Here is a 20,735-nt window from a genome sequence, read left to right as displayed (position 1 = left end):
TGGCATGCAAATTCCTAATTCAAAGGTACAAAAACAGAGATATAGAAATAGGTAGGCAAAGAGGCCAATACACAAAAAAGTTTCACTCACCATACATTCTGTGAAGACTTCCTGATTTTTCAGGATTTCCTATGCTCTCTAGACATGGCATGAAGTTAACCAGGCCCACATTTTCAGCGGTTTTCTAAACAGACTGGTATGGGTGAAAAACTTCGCATGTGTTCAAACAAACTGAAAAACTGCACTCACAAACAAGGCGCTAGATGTGCAATTACCTCCTCTCTGATGTATGCAGCCATAAATAATGTGGGAACATTTTAGAGGAGACAAGACTAAATACTCTACTTCAGATAACTCTGAAATATAAATACTTCAGTATTATTGAAGTCATGTGTATCTTACACATTATTCATTTCAATGATGCTTCATAACAAGTTCTGTTGCTGCCATGGCATAAAGTACAAAAATAAACTTGTTTTTCTTACAAGGAGCACTTTTTATAAATCACATAAATTAGTGCATATTTCACTACAGTAATCCAATCGAAACTTCCATTGAAGACATTTAATAAACAATGATTTTTTTTATAACCTCAGTGCTTTTGATGATATGCATTGTTGGCGTTTAATTTCAATGGGAGTTGTGCACATGATTTAATAGGGATTATGCCTACACCTGAACTATGAACAGTTCCATAAAACTACTCTTTAGCAGTCCTACAATTCTAACAGAGAGCATTTGGCTTGTTTTAAAGGAAAAAAGACACACATTCACCTACACATGGTGAAATAGTCATTCCCATTATATTTCCGCAACATCATCACATTTTTTGCAATAGATTCTCAAATGGTGAACTACTCCCATGTACACAGAGGCAGCATAAAGACTACACACCACTTAAATCCTGTTTTCCGGATGTGTATTGTGCATAGGCCACATACTAGTACTTTGCACAGGTAGGGTTACTAGGTGTCTGGTTTTCGACCGGAACACCCAGTCGAAAAGGGACCCTGGTGGCTACCGGTCAGCACCTCTGATCGGGTCGTTAAAAGTCCAGTTGCTGGTGCAATGGGTCTGACAGGCTCCGTAACCGGCTCCGCATTGCTCCTGGGAAGCGGCTGGCATGTCCACCTCCTATGCATAGGGGCAGCCACTGGGGCTCCACGCGCTGTCCCCACCCCAACCGCTGTCTTCCCAGCTCCCATTGGCCAGGAACTGCAGCACACAGAGCCCCCTGGCTATAGAGCTAGAGGGATATGCTGGCCACTTCTGGGAGCCGCCTGAGTTAAGTGCTGCCTGGAACCCACACCCCACACTGGCTTCCCCAACCCAACCCCCTGCCCCAGCCCTGAGCCCTCTCCTGCACCCAAACACCCTCCTGGAGCCCGCACCCCACACCCTCTCCCACACTCCAACCCCCTGCCCCAGCCCTGAGTCCCCTCCCACACTCTGAACCCCACAGCCCCAGCCCAGAGCCCCCTTCTGCACCCCAAACCCCTCATCCCAGTCCCAACCCAGATCCCACACCCCCAACCAGAGTCCTCACCCCCTCCCACACACCCCAATCCCCTGCCCTAGCCCCCAGCCCCCTTCTGCACTCCAAACCCCTCATCCGTGGCCCTACCCCAGAACCTGCACCCCCCTGAACCCAACCTCCTCTCCCAGCCAGGAACCCCCTCCAGCACCTCAAACCCCTCATCCCCCACCCCTAGCCAGAGCCTGCAGTGAAAATGAGTGAGGGAGGGTTCGGGAGAGTGAGTGACAGAGGGAGGGGGGATGGAGTGAACAGGGGCTGGGCCTTGGAGAAGGGGCGGGGCAAAGGTTTCTGTGATTAGAAATTTGGCAACCCTATGCACAGGTTGAATTTCATCCCAGAAATGGATTTTAGTACAGAACATTTTAAAGGTATGCATTTAGTTTGAAGAAGAAACACAACACAATCATATATACATCATATAAGGCCTCAGTCCTGTAACCTGTTGCATGCAAAAAGACTGGCTACAACCACAGAGAGCTCCACTGACTTCAGTGCAGCTCTGCATGGACATAGCAGCCTAGCTGAGCACTACATGTCGCAGGATCAGGACCTAAGAATTTAAGGTATTACATAAATTAATATTAAACTACATTTTTGGGGGCAGATACCACATTTTTTGTTCAGTGTTTCTACAGTGTCTAGAACAATGGAGCCCTTAACTATGACTGGCGCATCCATGTGTTATTTTAATACAAATAATAAATAATTACACTGATCCTAGATGAAACCTATATTTTTCCTCCCTTTTATATGAAATAAACCAAAATGATGTTGAAAGATATTATCTCAAATAGGTTCTTCCTGCTTCTGTACATAAAATTCTAACCATGTTTATATTACAAGCATCTCATTCACCTTGATTACATATTGGAAAAACACTGCATCAGGTGACCAAAACTACTCTGCAAAACTCACAGATGTCAGTTGGTCTTGTTAACATAATAGAATCTTTGATCCATCTCCCACTGAAGTCAATTAGAGTCTTTTGATAAACTTCAGTGGGACATGGATTAAGACTTGAATGAGCAAATCAAACAGGATCAGGCTTGGAATGATTTTCTTACCATATACTGTAAAATACACCAGCAACAAAAATATCTTTATACACAGTATTAGTGTATTACCCCTATATGCAAAACAACATTAGAATCAGTTATGCAAATAGTTAATTTCAACAAGTGTTGCTACTGCCTTAAAATATGAAAAGTAAAACACTCTATTAACAGGCTTTACAGCTCAATAAAAGTCTGAAGACAAAAAAAGCCACTGAATAGGTTTAAACTCTGTAAAATGCAAGTGGAGTATAGGAAGAACCTGGACCAACAACACTGTGTGCACCAAAGTTTAAACCAGTACCTTTGAAACAATACAGGCAAAAAACCATTAGCAACAGACAAACACTCAGGTTGGGTCTCATTCAAAATCCACTGAAGCCAGGGGGATTCTTTCCACTAACTGCAATGTGCTTTGGCTCAGGCCTAGATCATCTTTAAATCATATTTAATGTTACTTTTCTCAGATCCATATCAATAATACTCTTTATCTACCATACAGTACATAGTGGGCTAAACTGGTACAAGTTTACTTGGCTTGCACAGAGAACATTTTGACATAAGTTTAGTTCCATTTGTTTTAATCTGATATTTACCAAAAAGAGTTCTAACATGAAGATTTACTAGGAGCCATATTTAAGTCATTTAAAAACCTTAAATCTAATGCTACTCCTCAGTGTTATAGGCATAGGATATCAACTTTGCTGTTTCTATTTCTTATTGGCACAGAAACTGAAGTAGGTGTGTGTATAAACCGAGAGCACTACAAAAAAATGCCAAAAAATACCGATATCATGAACATTTTTCACGACATATTTGCCGAAGTCAATTATGTCAATATTGCAAAGAACCAACAGTTTAAATAAGCCTGCATGAACTAAGCAGACAAGCATATACACCTCACACAAGAAGAAGATATATAGGTTTAAAGCTTACCATTATCATTTTTAAGATTTCCATTGCTGAGCTGTTTTAATCTTTTCTGATGTGATTTGCCATTATAGTGGATTTGTGCTTGAGCAGCAGAGTTCAACTGAATGTTACAAACATTGCACAAAGTGAAATTGGTGTGTTTTTTCTCCTTCTCTTCCTTTGCCTCACTGTCGTCAGGTGCTAATTCTGTCTCACTTTCCCTGTCTGGTACACTTGGGAAACCTGGGGTGTAAGAATGATTACCATGCGGTACATCAGGGCTCCAGGGCTTCTTCATATTTTCTAAATAAAAATAAATAAATAAAAATCATGAATGATGCACAGTATCTCAACACCTGGAAAGTAGAGAGAAGCACTAATGGTTAGTCTTCATTTTTTATTTTAGTTCTTAACGTATACAGTTTCATTTCACACATTTTGCTTTCTCTTAGTGAGTCTTTGTTAAACCCCAGAGTTAAGCGAATGCAAGTATTTACACATTTTAACAGGACCTGTAAGTCTGTCCCTGGAGTTAAACTGTTCCTGCAAAATCCTTCTCTAATTAAATTCTATTCTGACTTTCCTGTTATTTTGCTGTATTTGTTCATTAGCTGCACAAAAAGGGCAGAATGAACCATTATGTGAAAGAAACATTACTCTAATGGTTAGGGTCACAGAACTAGAAACCAGGAAACCTTTGTTCTGTTCCCAGCTCTGTTATTAACTCACTGTGTTTTCAGCAAGTAACAGTACTTCCTCTTTTTATACCTCAGTTTCCTCCAGTGCAAAATGGAGGACTACTAGATTAGATCCCCACCCACCAACTCACTTCCCTCTTAGTGTGCTATGAGGACTCAATTCTGCACAGCTGGTCCAGGATTCCATATTAAGGATTCCATATTAAGGACAGGTGATTATATTCCTTCTTCTTGCCAGAAGGGAAGTTAACCTCTTCCTTAGCCAGCGCTGGATGAGATCTACAGCAGCCAAACAGTAACCTTCCCTGAGAAAGCACAATTATTTACTATAACAGAAATACATTTACATATGAGATGGAATGTATAACCCCACTTTGCCCCAGCCATGAAGGAGTTAAGGGACAGAGTTGCTACCTCCTTAGATGTGGCTAATTGGTTGACCAGTAATAGTTGGGATAACAAACTTCAGCCCAGGCAGATCAGGGTGGTTGTCAGAGAGGATGAAGACAATCCTGTATGAGCAGCAAACTGGCAAAAAGCTGCCCAAAGAGCAGGACTTGAAATTCCGTGAGGATTGGGGGAACTTTGCCAGTCTAAACAGGATTCCAGTCTCCTAGTCTCCACAAGCTAGAGATCCCCAGGGTCCTGCTACAAAGGACCTGGGTGAAATACCACATTCCTGGGTAGAATACCACATTTGAGAAATTGGTGGGAGCTAATGGAAAAGCTAAGGAAGAAAGTTCTTAAAGGGTAAGTGTACTTCTAAGGGTCCCAAGAGCAAATCAGATGGCTGAACCCCCTTGGAACATAATCATAAAGAAAACTGTAAGTAAGTAACATGTTATCAGTTTTACATATCACCTAGTACTATAAATAGGCCAGTGTTAAGCTCTGTTTGGAGAACAACATATAGCTATATTCCAGTATTTATACAAATTTTGTGTCTGGCTACAGGGGACAGGCAATAAGTTGCTTTATCGGTGAGAGAGCTGTAAGGCACACCCTGTTGAAAGATTTCCATCAAAACCCATGGGAAAGCTGAAGCTTATTTCCAATCTTTGTGATTCAGTATGCTGAAGATACCAGAAGCATAAAAAATCCTGACCCTGCAAGTTGCAGACAGATCACTCTTGTATTGATCACTTTAATTATTGTACAACTCCTACACTCTCTCTCTGCACTTGTCTGGACTGCTTTCAAGTCAAAATCTAAATTAATCATAAAACCAAGAGTAAAATATCAAAGATGATTCTGTTTTTGTTTAGATTCTGCCCATTTTCCCCCTTTTCTGCTCCAAAATACTCTAAAGAGAAACAACAAACAAGCATTACCGGTCTCTTATTTTAGTCTCTTATTTAGTCAATCATAATTTAAGGTAAGGTTTATCTATAAATCCCGATTCTCCTCTCACATCGGGGTAAACCAAAAGTAATTCCTGTGAACTCAGCGGAGAAGAAGGGAAAGGAAAATCTGCCTCCTGGAAGCTAAAGTGAAATAAATGCAAATATGAACTTTTAAAATTAAAGCAGCTAAAATTGGGTGGGCAGGAGTCAGATAAATCAGACAAATGTATGAGTCATGCTCCATGCACACACACCAAGATTAATTCATTATTGAAGGAATATGGTATATGAATGCAGTACCCAGTGAGAGTTTATTAGGAAAAATACCAGTACTGCAAACTTAGTGGATACTTGTAGACTTAATCAAGGCACTTCATGCTTTAAGTGAAGTTGCATTCAGTTTTTCCAAATATGGTGCCCCTTTTAATGCCTCCATAATACACTCAAGTCAGTCATACTGAGGAAAGTGAAAGACCGCTGCTTCTGTACATGAGGGTTAGCAAAGGCCATCTTTCTTTTCAGATCCAGACTAGGTTTATGCCACAGTCTGAGTCCAAAAGTAAATCAAGACTAGGCTTCAGATTTTAATTTGACTCCAATCAAATTGGGGGGGGGGGAATTACTGCTCACATTTTACCCACAGCAATGAATAACTAGCAAAGCTGATTCCTCCAGACATATCAGATCCTCAGATGGCGCTGTGCATTTTGACAGATTTCTTTTAAGCTTGCATAGCAGTATACGAAGTCATTGCCATCTGTACATTAACCTGGTGTGCACATTTAATTGTAAGCATCGACCACAATCTCAGTTTTGCTTTTGCTCTTATTACAATGGATTGCAGACTGTGTTTGAATCAATACCTCATATTTAGTGAGAGTTGCATATTTTTATTGGTATATATACTTGTGTAATGGGAGGGGGAGACAGCACGTAAAGTAGTACAGACACAAAGAAGTGGGAGCACGATCAAATACATTTGAGAAACACCAGACTACACCAAAATACTGAAAGCTGTTCTACCCAAATGGGAGACCTTTCACGTGCTCAACTACCATCTCAAGCAGTGGTGGGCAACCTGCGGCCAGAGGGCCACACGGCCCGTCAGGGTAATCCACTTGGAGCTGCGGGCAGCTGTGCAAATGTAAACAAACGGTCTGGTGGTCCGCCAGTGGATTACCCTTATGGGCCACGTGTGGCCTGCAGGGCACAGTTTGCCCACCACTGATCTCAAGGCTTTGGCTATATCAGAACCAGAAAGTATTCACTGAATTGTAAACAAGTGTAAGGGGCAAATTGAGAGATGAACATTCCAGTCCTGAAATTTGAGAGTTTCAATCTGAGTTTCCAGATTTGCTTCATCTCCAATTAATATTGGGTTCATTTATGTAAATGGAAGAATATTTACTCAAAACAGTTTGCTACAATTTATGCAAAGAACAAGCACCCAAACCTGAGGCGGCTCAGCATTTGCTACTTTCAGTAAAGTCAGCATCTCTCAGGATCAGCTGAGTCAGTTTTATTGGCTTATTTTCTGCTTACAAATACAGTTAACTCTCTATATGGTATAGTATTTCAGAAATCTAAAAGAAGATTAAACCATTGGATCCAGGACAAACACCAAATAAAAAAAAAACCGCAACATTGAAGTGAATAATTATCATTAAATAAATGTATTATACCAAAAGTGATAATGGGGTGTCTTTTATGGGCCAGATTACATTCCCTTATAGGAAAACCTATGAGAGGTAGTGAGAAAACTCAGATTCTTCTTGTGGAGTTTCCTCCAAATACTTCTTTGTGGAAGTAAGAATTTCTCCTAGGGAAGAAAAAGGGATCCCCCGAAGTCTAACTCCTCTGGAATCTGCTGGAGGTACCAATCCATCATCAGAGAGTTATATTTTATGTATCTAACACAATTTTAAATGAAGAAATCCAGCGTTTAACCAAATGTCAAACAGAAGAACTAAATATTAACATGCTATTAATTTCCTATTATTAGAAGTTAATTAGGTAACTAGTCAGAAACTCCAGTTTGTATATGTTGTACAATACCTAACATCTTTTGCATTGAAAGCATTCCCCACTAGAGTGCAGTATGATTTTAAGATTACAAACATAGTACTGTATCTCTCTAAGCTTATAATGTTATGGGCATGGAGTTACTGTAATGTGTATGTCTTCTGGCCAATACATTCAGCTTTATAAGTAAATATTATATAGTCCATTACACATACCTACTTCAGTGTGTGTACTCATACATGCATAATACTTTTTCTTAACTTTCACAGAAATAAGCAGACAACATAAGTCATAACAGTGTAATAGGACATCACTAATATTAGGATAAATATGACAACTTTATATGATTTATTCTGGAGTATGGAGAGTAAGACAACAATCGAAATAGTCTAGAAAAAGATAAAATGCACACGAATGTAATGCAACAAAATGCCATGTTTGAAATAAATAACTCAAGCTCCAATCATTTGATTAGTGCTTGCATTAGACACCTGTGATGGCATTACAGTCATAAAACACTGACTATTGCCATCTCTTTCTGAAATCTGGCACAACAAGGGGAGCATTTGCAGCAGCAGAGCAGGATGACAGAGTTAGACACAGGAAACATGTCATGCCATACTGACACAGTCTTCACACATGGACCATGAATTCAGAGTATGAACAGCACTACTGGGGGTATTGGCTAACATACTATAAGCCTCAGGATGTACAAGCCACTTCTCTTCTTGCACTAGGAACACTCCCATGCACCTCCATGGGAGTGTTTGGGGATTTTATTTTGTATGCAGTTATGAACAAAAACCCAAATGTGAAAACTGACAATTTTTTTTGAGAAGTTCAGATACTGTTCTGGATCCAAACTTTATGGTTCCAGACCATTCTCTATTATATTTGAAGTTGGGATGTGGGGGGGGGGGGGGAACAGGCTAGGGGATGAAGGAGATAATTTCTTGTACATTATTTGTTGATATTTTAAAAAATTAGTTTTACTAGTCAATCCAATATTTTAGAGGAATGTAAACAAAAACCCATTAAGTCAAGCCTCCAGCAGTACAACTGTAGTAGGTTGACTCATGAGGACTGCAGGTGCGCTAGCATTCTAATGCACACTATATAGTATAGAGGGGGAAAATAACGAGCCAGGAAGTCTCAGAAGGCCACACTTCAAAAGTGGCCTCTAAAAGTGTATACCCACAGTTACACACTTCTATTTTTCGGTGACATACAAATTGATATTCAAGTGCAATTTTGATTGTTTGCACAAGCAAGTTCAGTTTGTGGCTGCAGGAAACATGTCTCATTAATACTAATTGATAATCCTGTTCAAAACGTTTAAAAGCAACACACAGTCCCCTTTTTAAAAGTTACACTTTCAATTGATATGAATTACTTAACTAACTTATGTTATCTATCCTACAAAGTATTATTAAATGAAAGTTGTTTCCTTTCCATTGTAGCATAGAACTATCTTCACTGTATTAGATTAATTGACAGATGTGGATCGTTATTACCTGTGTGAACAGGTTTGTTTTGGATCAGTGACTATGAGGCACAAGCTAAGTTCTCAGATGTTCAGAAGCGCAGTAGTGCACTACAATTGAATTAGCAAACTTAGAATTAAAAGATTTCAGCCATCTTAAATGGCATTGTGGATAAATGCTCAGGCCTATTTTCCCTGGAGCTCTGAACTCAGTTCTGGTTCAATGATGCTTACAGTAAAATGAACTTTGCATGAAGGGATAGCTTTGAGCAAAGTAGAAAACTGTCCCACATGGAAAACCAACAGAGCTACAATTTGTGGTGTTTGCTGGCTCAACTATACTCTGGGGATTTTGAGATGGGATTGGAAGTGAGGGGGTAGAAATTATATCTGTCATGAACCAACAATTACCTCCCCTATTTGAGACAAAAGTGCACTTTCCATACAGAGAAAAGGACAGACAACTTTTTTCTCTTAAAGTGCAGCTAATTATGTTGTTAGCTGCGTGTCTTCCGAGTATAAAATTATCAAAGTCAGTACTACTCTGTATTATTCTATTTTGCACAGCCACGCGCATTAAGTCCATTAAAGAGGCTACTGGAACGCAACAGGCTTCACAGAAAGAATCAAGTGTTGCCAATCCACCACTATACTGCTGGGTTGGTGATACTCGACAACCAGACAACCAAATACCAGTGTCTCTTAAAGCCTCTTTTCCTTGGCTTTGTCCTCTCCAGTTACCATGACAAACAAATATCCTGCAGTAGATGAAACAGAAAATAAAGCTAGATAATCCAGTGGCAAAGTCCACTAATTTCAGCATCAAGAGATTTGAGGGTCTTAGCAATGGCTGTAGAGGTAGGACGACCAGCTGTCCCGTTTTTAAAGGGACAGTCCCATTTTGGGGGACTTTTTCCTCATATAGGCACCTATTACCACTCCCCTGTCCCCCTGGTCCTGTTTTTTCACAATTGTTATCTGGTAACCCTATGTAGAGGAGGCAAAGAAAAAATTATTCACTTCCACCATAGCATCCTTGAAACTCAGAGAGGCAGAACGGCTCTGGGTAGTGAATACTCTTGTTAATCCAGCTAGTTTACATCTGGTGACAGAGTCCAGTGTTTCTCATTGCGAAACAGTTTTCAAACTAGCATGCAGATAAGATTGTTTGGATCGGACGTAAGCTGTCTGCCTCTGCAGTTACAGCATGAGTTCTTACTAGCATAGCCTAGCCCACCAAACTGCCTCTGCTTGAGTTTCAGTTAGTGACGCTTGTTGAAATTCTGTAGGCACTGGAGTTTGCCTAAGTCATGACCTGTGAATTAATCCTGTGTCCTCCTGGCTGGTGAGAGCCTTTTGAGAGATATTGGGATCTTTGTTGGCGAGGAATGTCAAAAGGGAGCAAAAGGAGTCAGCTTCTTTCAAATAAGCAGTTGTTAGAACCTTACTGCAAAACCCATCTCTTGACATAGACTATCTATCCAATTATCACCCTGTCTCTAGTTTCCTATGTTGGGGGAAGGTTATCAAGAAATTTGTAGCAAAACTCCCCCAGTAATAGCTGGACTCTTCAAGTCTCTTCAAACTCAGTCAATATGATTTTAGGCTTGGCAGTTGCATTGGTGGCATTGATTGATTGATCTCCCTTTTACAACTAATGAATATGTTGTCATGGTTACAGGGAAACCTGTGCTTTAGACCCCTTTAGTCCCTCTTGAGTCCACCCCTTCAGGCTCTACCTTTACCACCTACCATAGCTGGAACCACCTACTATTCCCAGACTCGATCTCTCCTGCAGCCCCATTTACCAACTGTGTTAACCTGACAAGCGCAACCGTGCTGGCAATGGATAAGAGGGAAGATCCTTTCATGGATTGAGAACTGGTTAAAAGACAGGGAACAAAGGATAGGAATAAATGGTAAATTTTCAGAATGGAGAGGGGTAACTAGTGGTGTTCCCCAAGAGTCAATCCTAGGACCAATCCTATTCAACCCATTCATAAATGATCTGGAGAAAGGGGTAAACAGCGAGGTGGCAAAGTTTGCAGATGATACTAAACTGCTCAAGATAGTTAAGACCAAAGCAGACTGTGAAGAACTTCAAAAAGATCTCACAAAATTAAGTGATTGGGCAACAAAATGGCAAATGAAATTTATGAAATGAAATTTATGAATTGAATTTATTTGGCAAATGAAATTTATGAAATGAAATGTAATGTGGAGAAATGTAAAGTAATGCACATTGGAAAAAATAACCCCAACTATACATACAATATGATGAGGGCTAATTTAGCCACAACTAATCAGGAGAAAGATCTCGGGGTCATTGTGGATAGTTCTCTGAAAATGTCCATGCAGTGTGCAGTGGCAGTCAAAAAAGCAAAGGGGATGTTAGGAATCATTTAAAAAAAGGGGATAGAGAATAAGACGGAGAATATCTTATTGCCCTTATATAAATCCATGGTACGCCCACGTCTTGAATACTGCATACAGATGTGGTCCCCTCATCTCAAAAAAGATATACTGGCATTAGAAAAGGTTCAGAAAAGGGCAACTAAAATGATTAGGGGTTTGGAACGGGTCCCATAGGAGGAGAGATTAAAGAGGCTAGGACTTTTCATCTTGGAAAAGAGGAGACTAAAAAGAAGTTTTTCTTCACTCAGCGCATAGTCAACCAGTGGTACTCCTTGCCTGAGGAGGTTGTGAAGGCTAGGACTCTAACAGGGTTTAAAAGAGAACTGGAAAAATTCATGGAGGTTAAGTCCATTAAGGACTATTAGCCAGGCTGGGTAAGGAATGGTGTTCCTAGCCTCTGTTTGTCAGAGGGTGGAGATGGATGGCAGGAGAGAGATCACTAAATCAGTACCTGTTAGGTTCACTCCCTCTGGGGCACCTGGCATTGGCCACTGTCAGTAGACAGGATACTGGGCTGGATGGACCTTTGGTCTGACCCAGTATGGCCATTCTTATGTTCTTACCTGTAAACCCTTTTATTCTGGGGACCTTTGACAGTGGTTGATTAAAGTGACACAAAAACAGATTCAATACAAAACACTATTTATTTGTTCACCCAAAGGTACATAGCAATCAATGATACGTTATAACAATAAAGACCTATATGCATATTTCTCCTTATCTTATCTTTAATCTTTAAACTTGTAAACTTTGGTAAATTCTATTCAACCCAATTACTTCTATCTCTGGGCTGGGAGAAACAGATACCCCTCTTTCTGTGTGTGTCTCTGTTAGCGTTAGCATCAGCATCTCCCCACAGGCAACTGCTGATAGCTCTCTCAATCCCCCTTGTGCCCTAGGACCTTAGGGCAAGACTTTTAAGATTTTATTATCCTCTTTGATCCTAGGCTCAGGCCTGTGATGGGTAAACCATGCTAGACTGGATGGAGCCAGGCAGGGGCATTCCCAATTGAACAGCTCCCCATATTGTTCCCTTAAAGGGCCTTATCTCTGATATTGTTTCATTTGCTGTTTGCTTCCCCCTACCAGCCTCCTTTGATTTAATTCTACACAATTGGGTAGGATAATATCAAACAAGTACACTGAAGTTCATATGATATTTATAAAAAAATAATACACATAGCTGCTTCATTCTCCACGTGCCTGTATTGATTTTTTTAGATTGTGGCTGACCCAGTTATTGACCCTACAGGGTAGCTGGAGTAGCATGAGCGGTTCTGTTTTGTTCTTTCTGAGAGGTCGCAGAGGTTAGTGTTGGTCAATTTTTCATCTATCCTACAGACATGGAGGCTATTACAGAGTTTGTTCTGTCTCACTCATTCATCACATAGTGAGTATATTTGGGTGGGTTCATGATAGTGTATTCAGTATACTCATGTCACCCATCTCTATATTTCCATATCTTCAGACTATGCTAATATAGTGAAAATTTGTCTAGTGTCTACAGGGACTGAGCATAGAAGAGACTCAATGCAGACAAGACTGAGATGATGCTCATGTTCTAGGCAGCAATAGCAATTATATTGGCAAACCTGACTAATATGGTTTGCCCCCTGTTTGTTTCTAAAGTTCGCAACTTGGGTATCTTATTGGATCCCCAGATATGTCTGGATACCAAGGTACAACAGTTATCCATGCCTTGGTCACCTCTAGGGCTATACATAGGGCTATACATTCAAACTATGCAGCCATTGCAGTGAGCACAAAGAAGAGGTGCCCATTTGCAAGGCAGTGTTCCAGGCAGAGAGGACATTACACCTGTGCTTTCCAATATGCACTGGCTCCAGGTTACAGCAGAGTGAAAACTTAAATTTCTGTCCCACTGGAAAGTCTAATATTCCAGCTTGGTTTTGTGCAGATTCAGGACAAAAAGTTGAAATACCAAAGTTTTCCACATGATGAGAAAGAAGTTCTGAAAACTTGTGATTCAGAAATGGCAAAATGTTTCATTCTGAGTATGAGTCAATTCAACATTAAACTGCATTTCTCTACAGTGCTGCATTGCCTCATATGAGTTGCAGTTCAGGCGACTCAGGCCACCCTGACCTGATTATATCTCCTGTGGTGACATGACTCCCATGATGCACCACGTTGTTCAGTCAGAGGTGACACCATGTTGTGTCGTGAGAGACACAGTCCAATCAGGGAGTTGAGCCCATAAGAGAGAATGGGAGCATGAGATGCCTGAACTACAGCTCAATGAGGCACTGAGGCACGATGGGGAAATGCAGAATAAAATGTTTTATGGAAGTTCCAGAAACTAAAATGTTTTGATTCAGCTTGATTCAACACAAAATGAAATATTCCAACTGAAAAGTCATTCTGGCAGAAAATTCCCAACCAGCTCTTGATGATTGAAAGTGAAATATTGAGACAACCGCTTTAAGCCCTGGGTGATTTGTGCCCTGGCTACTCTATCCTATGCAATACTGTGGCAGTGTCACACATCTACTGTGCGGACTAAACAATTGAGAGTTAGTGGTAGGACCTTCTGATTGAGAGGCCCTTGGGTCTGGAAGAAACTTCCCTCCCAGATGATCTGCGGAAGCTTTAGGAAATGCTGCAAGACTCACTTATTTTCCCCAAGTGGATGAGTGTGGATTTATTGGAGGGAGTGGTAGGTCGTAGGACTCTTTATGAGCTCAGAAAGATTTGTTTTTGTTTTAAGGTTGTCTTTTTTTTTTTTTAGATCTGTTTTGTTGTGTTGGTTAACGGCTGTCTTTTAAATTGATGTCAGTACAACTAGTATATGGTATGCAATGTGAGAAACTGAAATAAACAAACACTTTACATAACTGGACAATGTTAGCAGGCTCTTCAGGTCATATTCCCAAAAGTTGGCCTTGTTAATTATTAGTCAATGTTGAAACCATCCATGTGAATAATCAAAGTATAGTAAGGAATTCAGATGTGTTTGCTATTTTTAAGAGAAGAAGAATCTCTTGGGCAAAAACTTTATCAATTACTAGTAGCAAAGGTGCAGGTTTCCTTAAAGTTTTATTTTATTTTTTTCCTTCATTTTAAAGTCCACATCTTGAGAATTCACCCCAGAGTGGCCTCTCTATAAACTAATTCCTAGAAAAATAGATTTCTACTAAATCCCAAAAGCTGGGATAGATTCACTGTTGGCTGGTACATTTTCAGCCATACTGCAGAAAATAAAACCTGGGGCTCCAAAGTTACTACAGTGACTTTGGAGAAATTCAGCACAGGGTACATTTTTACCACAGTGCCAGTGGAAATTGGTACATAACTCCTGTTAGGTAACACACTAGGAGTTATTTGGAATCTATTACACAATGCATATTTTTAGAAGTTATATATTCTTCCTTATGCATCTTGAAAATTCATGTCTCCTTTTCACGAGTTTCCTGGCTGATACAATAGATCTATTCTTGATGTCAGCTACTGTATTTATATTAATCATTTGCCCCTATCTTTCCAGCAATATTAGGGATGTATGGCATAAACAGGTCAATTCTTGACAACAGTCAGGAAAGAGCCCAACAACAAATTTTGGGCCATAGTCCTCTTCATGGTCCTCCTAGTTTTAATCCTTAATCCATGCTGACCTAAGCAAAGTTCACTACAGGGGCAGCCTCATGTATTTTACTGCAATCACAGTGGGCCATGAAATCAATAGGGTTATACATGTATAACAGAGGGAGGAATTTGACAAAATACTTTTCTTTTAGTATGACATTTCTAATATGCATATCACCACAGTTAGATGTCACGTGTTTCTAGAAATCATATCCAACAGAAATATACATCAGACAGAAATCTAACTACTGAGAAACTATAGTGCATCCTATGGAACATAGATTAATAGGCATAGTTTAATATAATTCTATAGGCAAACCTGAGTTTACCAATACAGTTGCAGAACAGATTCCACAGTTACATACATTTGAATCAGACCCTGAAAACTCACCTTTATATACGTATAATAAGAAGTGAATCCAATAAAACTGTGTGTAGTAGCAAGACAGCCTGAGACATAAGCCCTTGTATTAGAGGCCTGGGCTAAAGTAGCGGTCAAATCTTTGCTAATATAAAGCAAAGTCAGCAAGAGACAGGCTGTAAGCAGGAGTCAGGCTCTGCCTGTGCGCACACACTCAAAGCCTGGCAAGAATAGGGCTGGTATTGCAAAAGCATACACATTCCTAAGAAAGGCTAGGCACAGGACGCTCACGCAAACACATTCCAGAAGGATGGTACCAAAACCCCCCGATACCAAGTATGGTTCAAACACACCCCTCCCCCCACATCAATATAACAGGAATACTTCTCTTAAAAATAGTCAGGATGAAAGTATAATGGATACAGATGTTTTGATTGAACCAACATGTACAAGATAATGGGTGGTAACAACCCACATCAGTGGGCAGTAACTAACTATGTCTGAGGGGCATACGTAACTTGTTTGTATTGGTATATAAAATGGAGTCTCAGAGGAAGTGTCTTTGGCCAGCAGAGGGGGGAATGGAAAGTCCCACCCTTCAATGAGCTGCATCTATTGTCACGGGCATACATGTGCTAGTGTAACTGTAGACATTGATCCAGGGAACTAGGACTGTGCTTCATCAACAATAAACCTGGCTGGGTGCCTTCATACCTTAATGGATCTTGTGGTCATTGGGCGATTCGCTTGAGGTCTGCTGTGCCAGTTACTTGTGCAGAGCTGGAATGGCATAAAGAAGGAACACACACAGCCAAACATCTGACAACACTGTGTATGAAACCTGGAGTCCTTAATATTTCTCTATTAGTTCCAATGCATTTCCCCAAAGATTTATACTTTGATTTGACAGAGCACTTTTGAATTTGTGTGCTAGCATGTCATATTCTAATATGGCTCTCTGAAGAGCCTAATGCATTAATTTTCTACAGGTTTTGATCATAGCTAAACACTAGTAATGCATCAGAATAAGTTTGCAGAGACCAGGCCATATCAGTGTTTCCACAAGAGGAAGTTTAAATTGATACTTGCTGAGTTCTATTGCAATAAGATCTAGTCCCTACTGGCACCCACTTCTTCAGATGCATATGTCCCCCACGAAAGCTTATGCTCCAATACATCTGTTAGTCTATAAGGTGCCACAGGACACTCTGCTGCTTTTACAGTCCCTACTAGTGTTGTCTAACATAACATGATAGGAAGCCTAGTTTGGTTAGGATTCTCTCACTAACTCCAGTGTAGCTGAGCTCTAGGTCCACCAAAACTTTATGGAAAAATTATCAGGTCAAATCTGGCTGACCTTAGGAAACAATACTTTATCAATCTACAATCTTTACCCTCTTAGAGGCAACAGGATTGGGCCTTTGTGTTCACTCAGAAACTGAACACATGTTGGTTTGAATGTATAAAAATCAATAACAAAAAAAAAATGCATTGGTACACATTACAGACCTCGAGCCAATACTGCCCTCTAATACATGGGTTTGCATTTCTGTTTACTTTGTAAAAATCAGTCACTGTATAAAACTCCAAGTACAGTAAATGATTTTACAAGCTATTCAGCAATGTCTGCCCACATCTGGGAAGCTAATGGAGCTTGCTGAGAGTCTGCTTAACTTCATGCTCAAAAATACTGCGATATTGTTGCTAGAAAAGAGAAAATAAAAGTTTTAGAAATAGAGGAGGGGGGGAAATTTTGGGTTTTATTCAAGATTTAAAAAAAAAACCTTTGTTCCATTTTCTATCCATGTGGCGCTATCATAGTCCATATATTGTCCTCATGATTCCTACCTGTTGTTACTCCCTTTTTCTCCTTAAAATTCCTTCTCTGTCATGGTTGCCATCTTCAAATTGATAAATTCTCCATTTATTTATATGATAAAGCCATGTGGAACACATTACCCATCTTCCTTCCCATCTGTCTTTCCAGTCCACAAACCCCACTGTCTTTTACAAAGAAAATTAAAAGTATTATTCCTAATTTATCCTAACACTAATTTTAAAATATTTTTTATTCTGAAAGGAATTTTATACAAATCACAGGAAAGAATATTACTTTTCTGTACACATTGAAGCAGATGTTGTTTTCCTCCACTCCCTGGGAGACCCCAGCAGCAGCAGACTTATGGTTTCAAACCCACTTGCTGTTTGTTGTGGTTATTCAGACTAGATCCATGAAGCTACTGCTATAATGAAGTATGTGCATAATGGTCGTCCTCTGGAGCAGCTCTGCTACAGCTACTGAATCTGCAAACTACTTCAAGTTCCTCTGGCTCAGCTGGCAGACTGCAAACTCCAACCCCTAGCTAGGCTGGCACTCTGTTGAAAACCGCTGAGAAGAACTGATGCATGGCAGAGACCTATGGAGAAGTTTCTAAATTCCTTCAAAGCTGATTCAGATGGACAAGCTTATAAACTCTGTTAGACATTAGAAGAAGTTTATAAGATCCCCTGAGACTTGTCAGAGGATTTGATTGTTCCAAATCCATAGCAAATTGCCCCCTAAACTTAGCATTACAAATATTCCTCTGCAGTGAAGGGTATTTAAGACTATTGAATAAAATGAAACTGAAATTTCTAGAACAAGCAGGTTTTGAGACATGGTTATATAAATAAAGGTTAGAAGACTTTTCAGAAAATGTAATCCATCTCATCTTTTTAAAGCCCCATACCTCAGAAATATCTTGTCTGATTAATCATAAAAAAAGGGCTTTAGCTACAAAGTACGACAGTACAAAACTTCAAACTGAAAGAAGTTTTTTTGGAAGAAGATAGGTATAAAAATTGGATTTATAACAAAAAAAGGTTTACAACCTTAAATACTAACTTACTGTTGTAACTCCACAATGGGGAAAATATCACACCACATAATAGATGTCTAAACACACCTTATCCCTTAAGATTGCAAACCAGTTTCTATTGTCATTTACTCAAATGAGGAAACAGGAGTATGTCTGCTGAAGTCAATAGAGTTTCACTGGCATAAAAATGATATAAATGAGAGCAAAATCAGGCCTTGCATTTTCAAGTTAAATCTAAAAATCTCTACAGTAGTTCTACACCTAAATAGTCACCAGACTTTCTTTAGTTCTTTGCTATGGCTTATGAAAACTGTCACTTTTTAAATCTATTTTGTCTCCTATTGCTTGGCTTAAAGAGAACTTATTTCACTTACCATGTTTGAAATACCTCTACTTTAGAATTCCATTGACTTAGTGGGATTGCTTTCTTAGTAAGGACTTCTCAAGTGAAAATGTTTGCAGAATTGCATTTTAAATAGAATTGATAAAACAATAAATGATAAAACTCTACAAATGTTCCAATAGCTGAGTAATAAGAGCTAATTATCTGCAGTACAAGCCAGTAACAGTTTGCCATTAACTTAATCAATCCTGAGCAAATTAGCTATTTTTAGTTCTCTGGGAAGATTTATAAATGATGTTGAATTTAATGTTTTCATGCTCAACATTTACATTATCAGTGGGTTTCTTTAAAAAGAAAGAAACACTATGTTCTAATATAAGAAATTTGTTAGAATAAAGTGCAGGCACCAAAAAAAAAAAAAAAACAACCAAAAAACCCCCCAAAAACCCCATATTAAATTCCAGACAACTACATACATGTTTGTCTTATTTTAATGGCAGCGGGTTTTTTTATACCTCTGTCACACTTTCCCTGTGTGTTTATTACAGAGGCATACAAAGAATAAACACTGCAGGCAGGCAAAGCCATCAAAAACACATTCAGCCTAAAAGTAAACAATTGAACAACTGACCTTCCCCCAAGCCTTTCCCGATGCGAGATTGCTCCATCGCTAGCTGCCACTTCCTGATTTGGATACTTAAAATGACTGAAAACAGTCCTAATAATGGAATTTGCAATTGACACTCACTCAGGAAGGCAACTTGAATGACTTGCCTTGCAACATAGCAATGCTGTCCACTACGAGTCCTGCCCCTACAGTACATATCTGGAACCAACATAGACTCACTGTCATCAACCGCTTTTCACAAATCACTTGATTATTGATCACTACACTTATCGGTCTTCATTGACCGAATCTCATTTCACATTACTGCTCTCCTGCTGCTTCAGCAAGTTTCTGGTATTTCTCCTGCAGTAAGATTTCACAAACAGGCTAGGGCAGTGATCCCTTTTACCGTTTCAAGATTTTTTACACTGATCTGCAATTTTCTTCCAAGAAGGGAAAAAAAAAATTACACTTTCAAACATTTCTACCTATAAAGTAAACCGTGGAAGAAAACGGACCCAAAATATCTTACCTCATCCACCCCAACAGTGTAGATCGATTAATATTACACACATTTTTAAATATACAAAAAATTATTTAAATAAATGAAATTTAAATTTATTCCTAGATGCAAAAGAATAAAAAGTCTAACATTTATAAATGCATATCTAGATAACTTTTTAAAACCCAAATCATCCTCCAGGTAGGCCTCTATCAGGACAGGGGCTGCAGTGAAAACTCCTCCACTTTGTCCCATCAGTACGCTTGTAGTGCCCTGATCTGTAGCAAATACCTTTAGAGATGATAGGAGTAACTCCATTTTCTACATCATTCAGTCCTTGGCCTTTCTGCTGTGACTCCCAGTAATGGTGTCAATTTGTGACAAAAGTAGTGATAGTTTTGTATGAAGACAGGGAGTAGTTGCCCACTAAAAACTAGATAGAAAGGATCAACTTTTTTCACATAGCTCAACCTGGGCTGAGTTGGCATTGGCCACGGAGAAGTGAACATTTTCATGTCCCATTACCATTCGCTGTACATTGAACAGTTGATTTGTATTACAGCTCATTGGTTTTGTTAGGATAGTGAGCACATAATTAGCAAAGGCACAAGAGCTTTCTAGCTGTTTAAGTTACACATGTAAGAACAGTCATAAATAAATAAATTTAAATTTCATTTATTTAAATATTTTTTGTATATTTAAAAATGTGTGTAATATAGATCAATCTACAGTGTTGGGGTGGATGAGGTAAGATATTTTAGGTCCGTTTTCTTCCACGGTTTACTTTATAGGTAGAAATGTTTGAAAGTGTAATTTTTTTTTCCTTTTTTCCCTTCTTGGAAGAAAATTGCAGATCAGTGTAAAAAATCAGTTGTGCTATTGCTATTTGTTTTAGTTACAAAGTTTGGAGAAAACCAGCAGCTTCCATTCTAAATTTCAGTCTTTCACACAATGACTTGTTCCACTCATTTATAATCTTTATAAAGGATATTTTAAGGA

General features: G+C 39.3%; 1 protein-coding gene across 4 annotated transcripts in view; it reads right to left on the bottom strand.

Annotated features, from left to right (window-relative positions):
• Window positions 1-20,735, bottom strand: part of ZNF385D (zinc finger protein 385D) — a 631,463-nt gene that overhangs the window by 492,194 nt on the left and 118,534 nt on the right. For 3 of the 4 annotated variants that reach the window (XM_075125749.1, XM_048838561.2, XM_048838562.2), the window contains exon 2: window positions 3,526-3,804. The exons of the other annotated variant lie outside the window; for it this stretch is intronic. In XM_075125749.1, coding sequence (XP_074981850.1) covers window positions 3,526-3,804 — 279 coding nt within the window. The remainder of the gene's footprint in view (window positions 1-3,525; window positions 3,805-20,735) is intronic. 4 annotated transcript variants of the gene reach the window in all.

This window comes from Caretta caretta, chromosome 2 (genome assembly GCF_965140235.1).
Source record: "Caretta caretta isolate rCarCar2 chromosome 2, rCarCar1.hap1, whole genome shotgun sequence".
NCBI classification, from domain to species: Eukaryota; Metazoa; Chordata; order Testudines; family Cheloniidae; genus Caretta; species Caretta caretta.
This window is presented reverse-complemented; position numbering and strand designations above follow the sequence as displayed.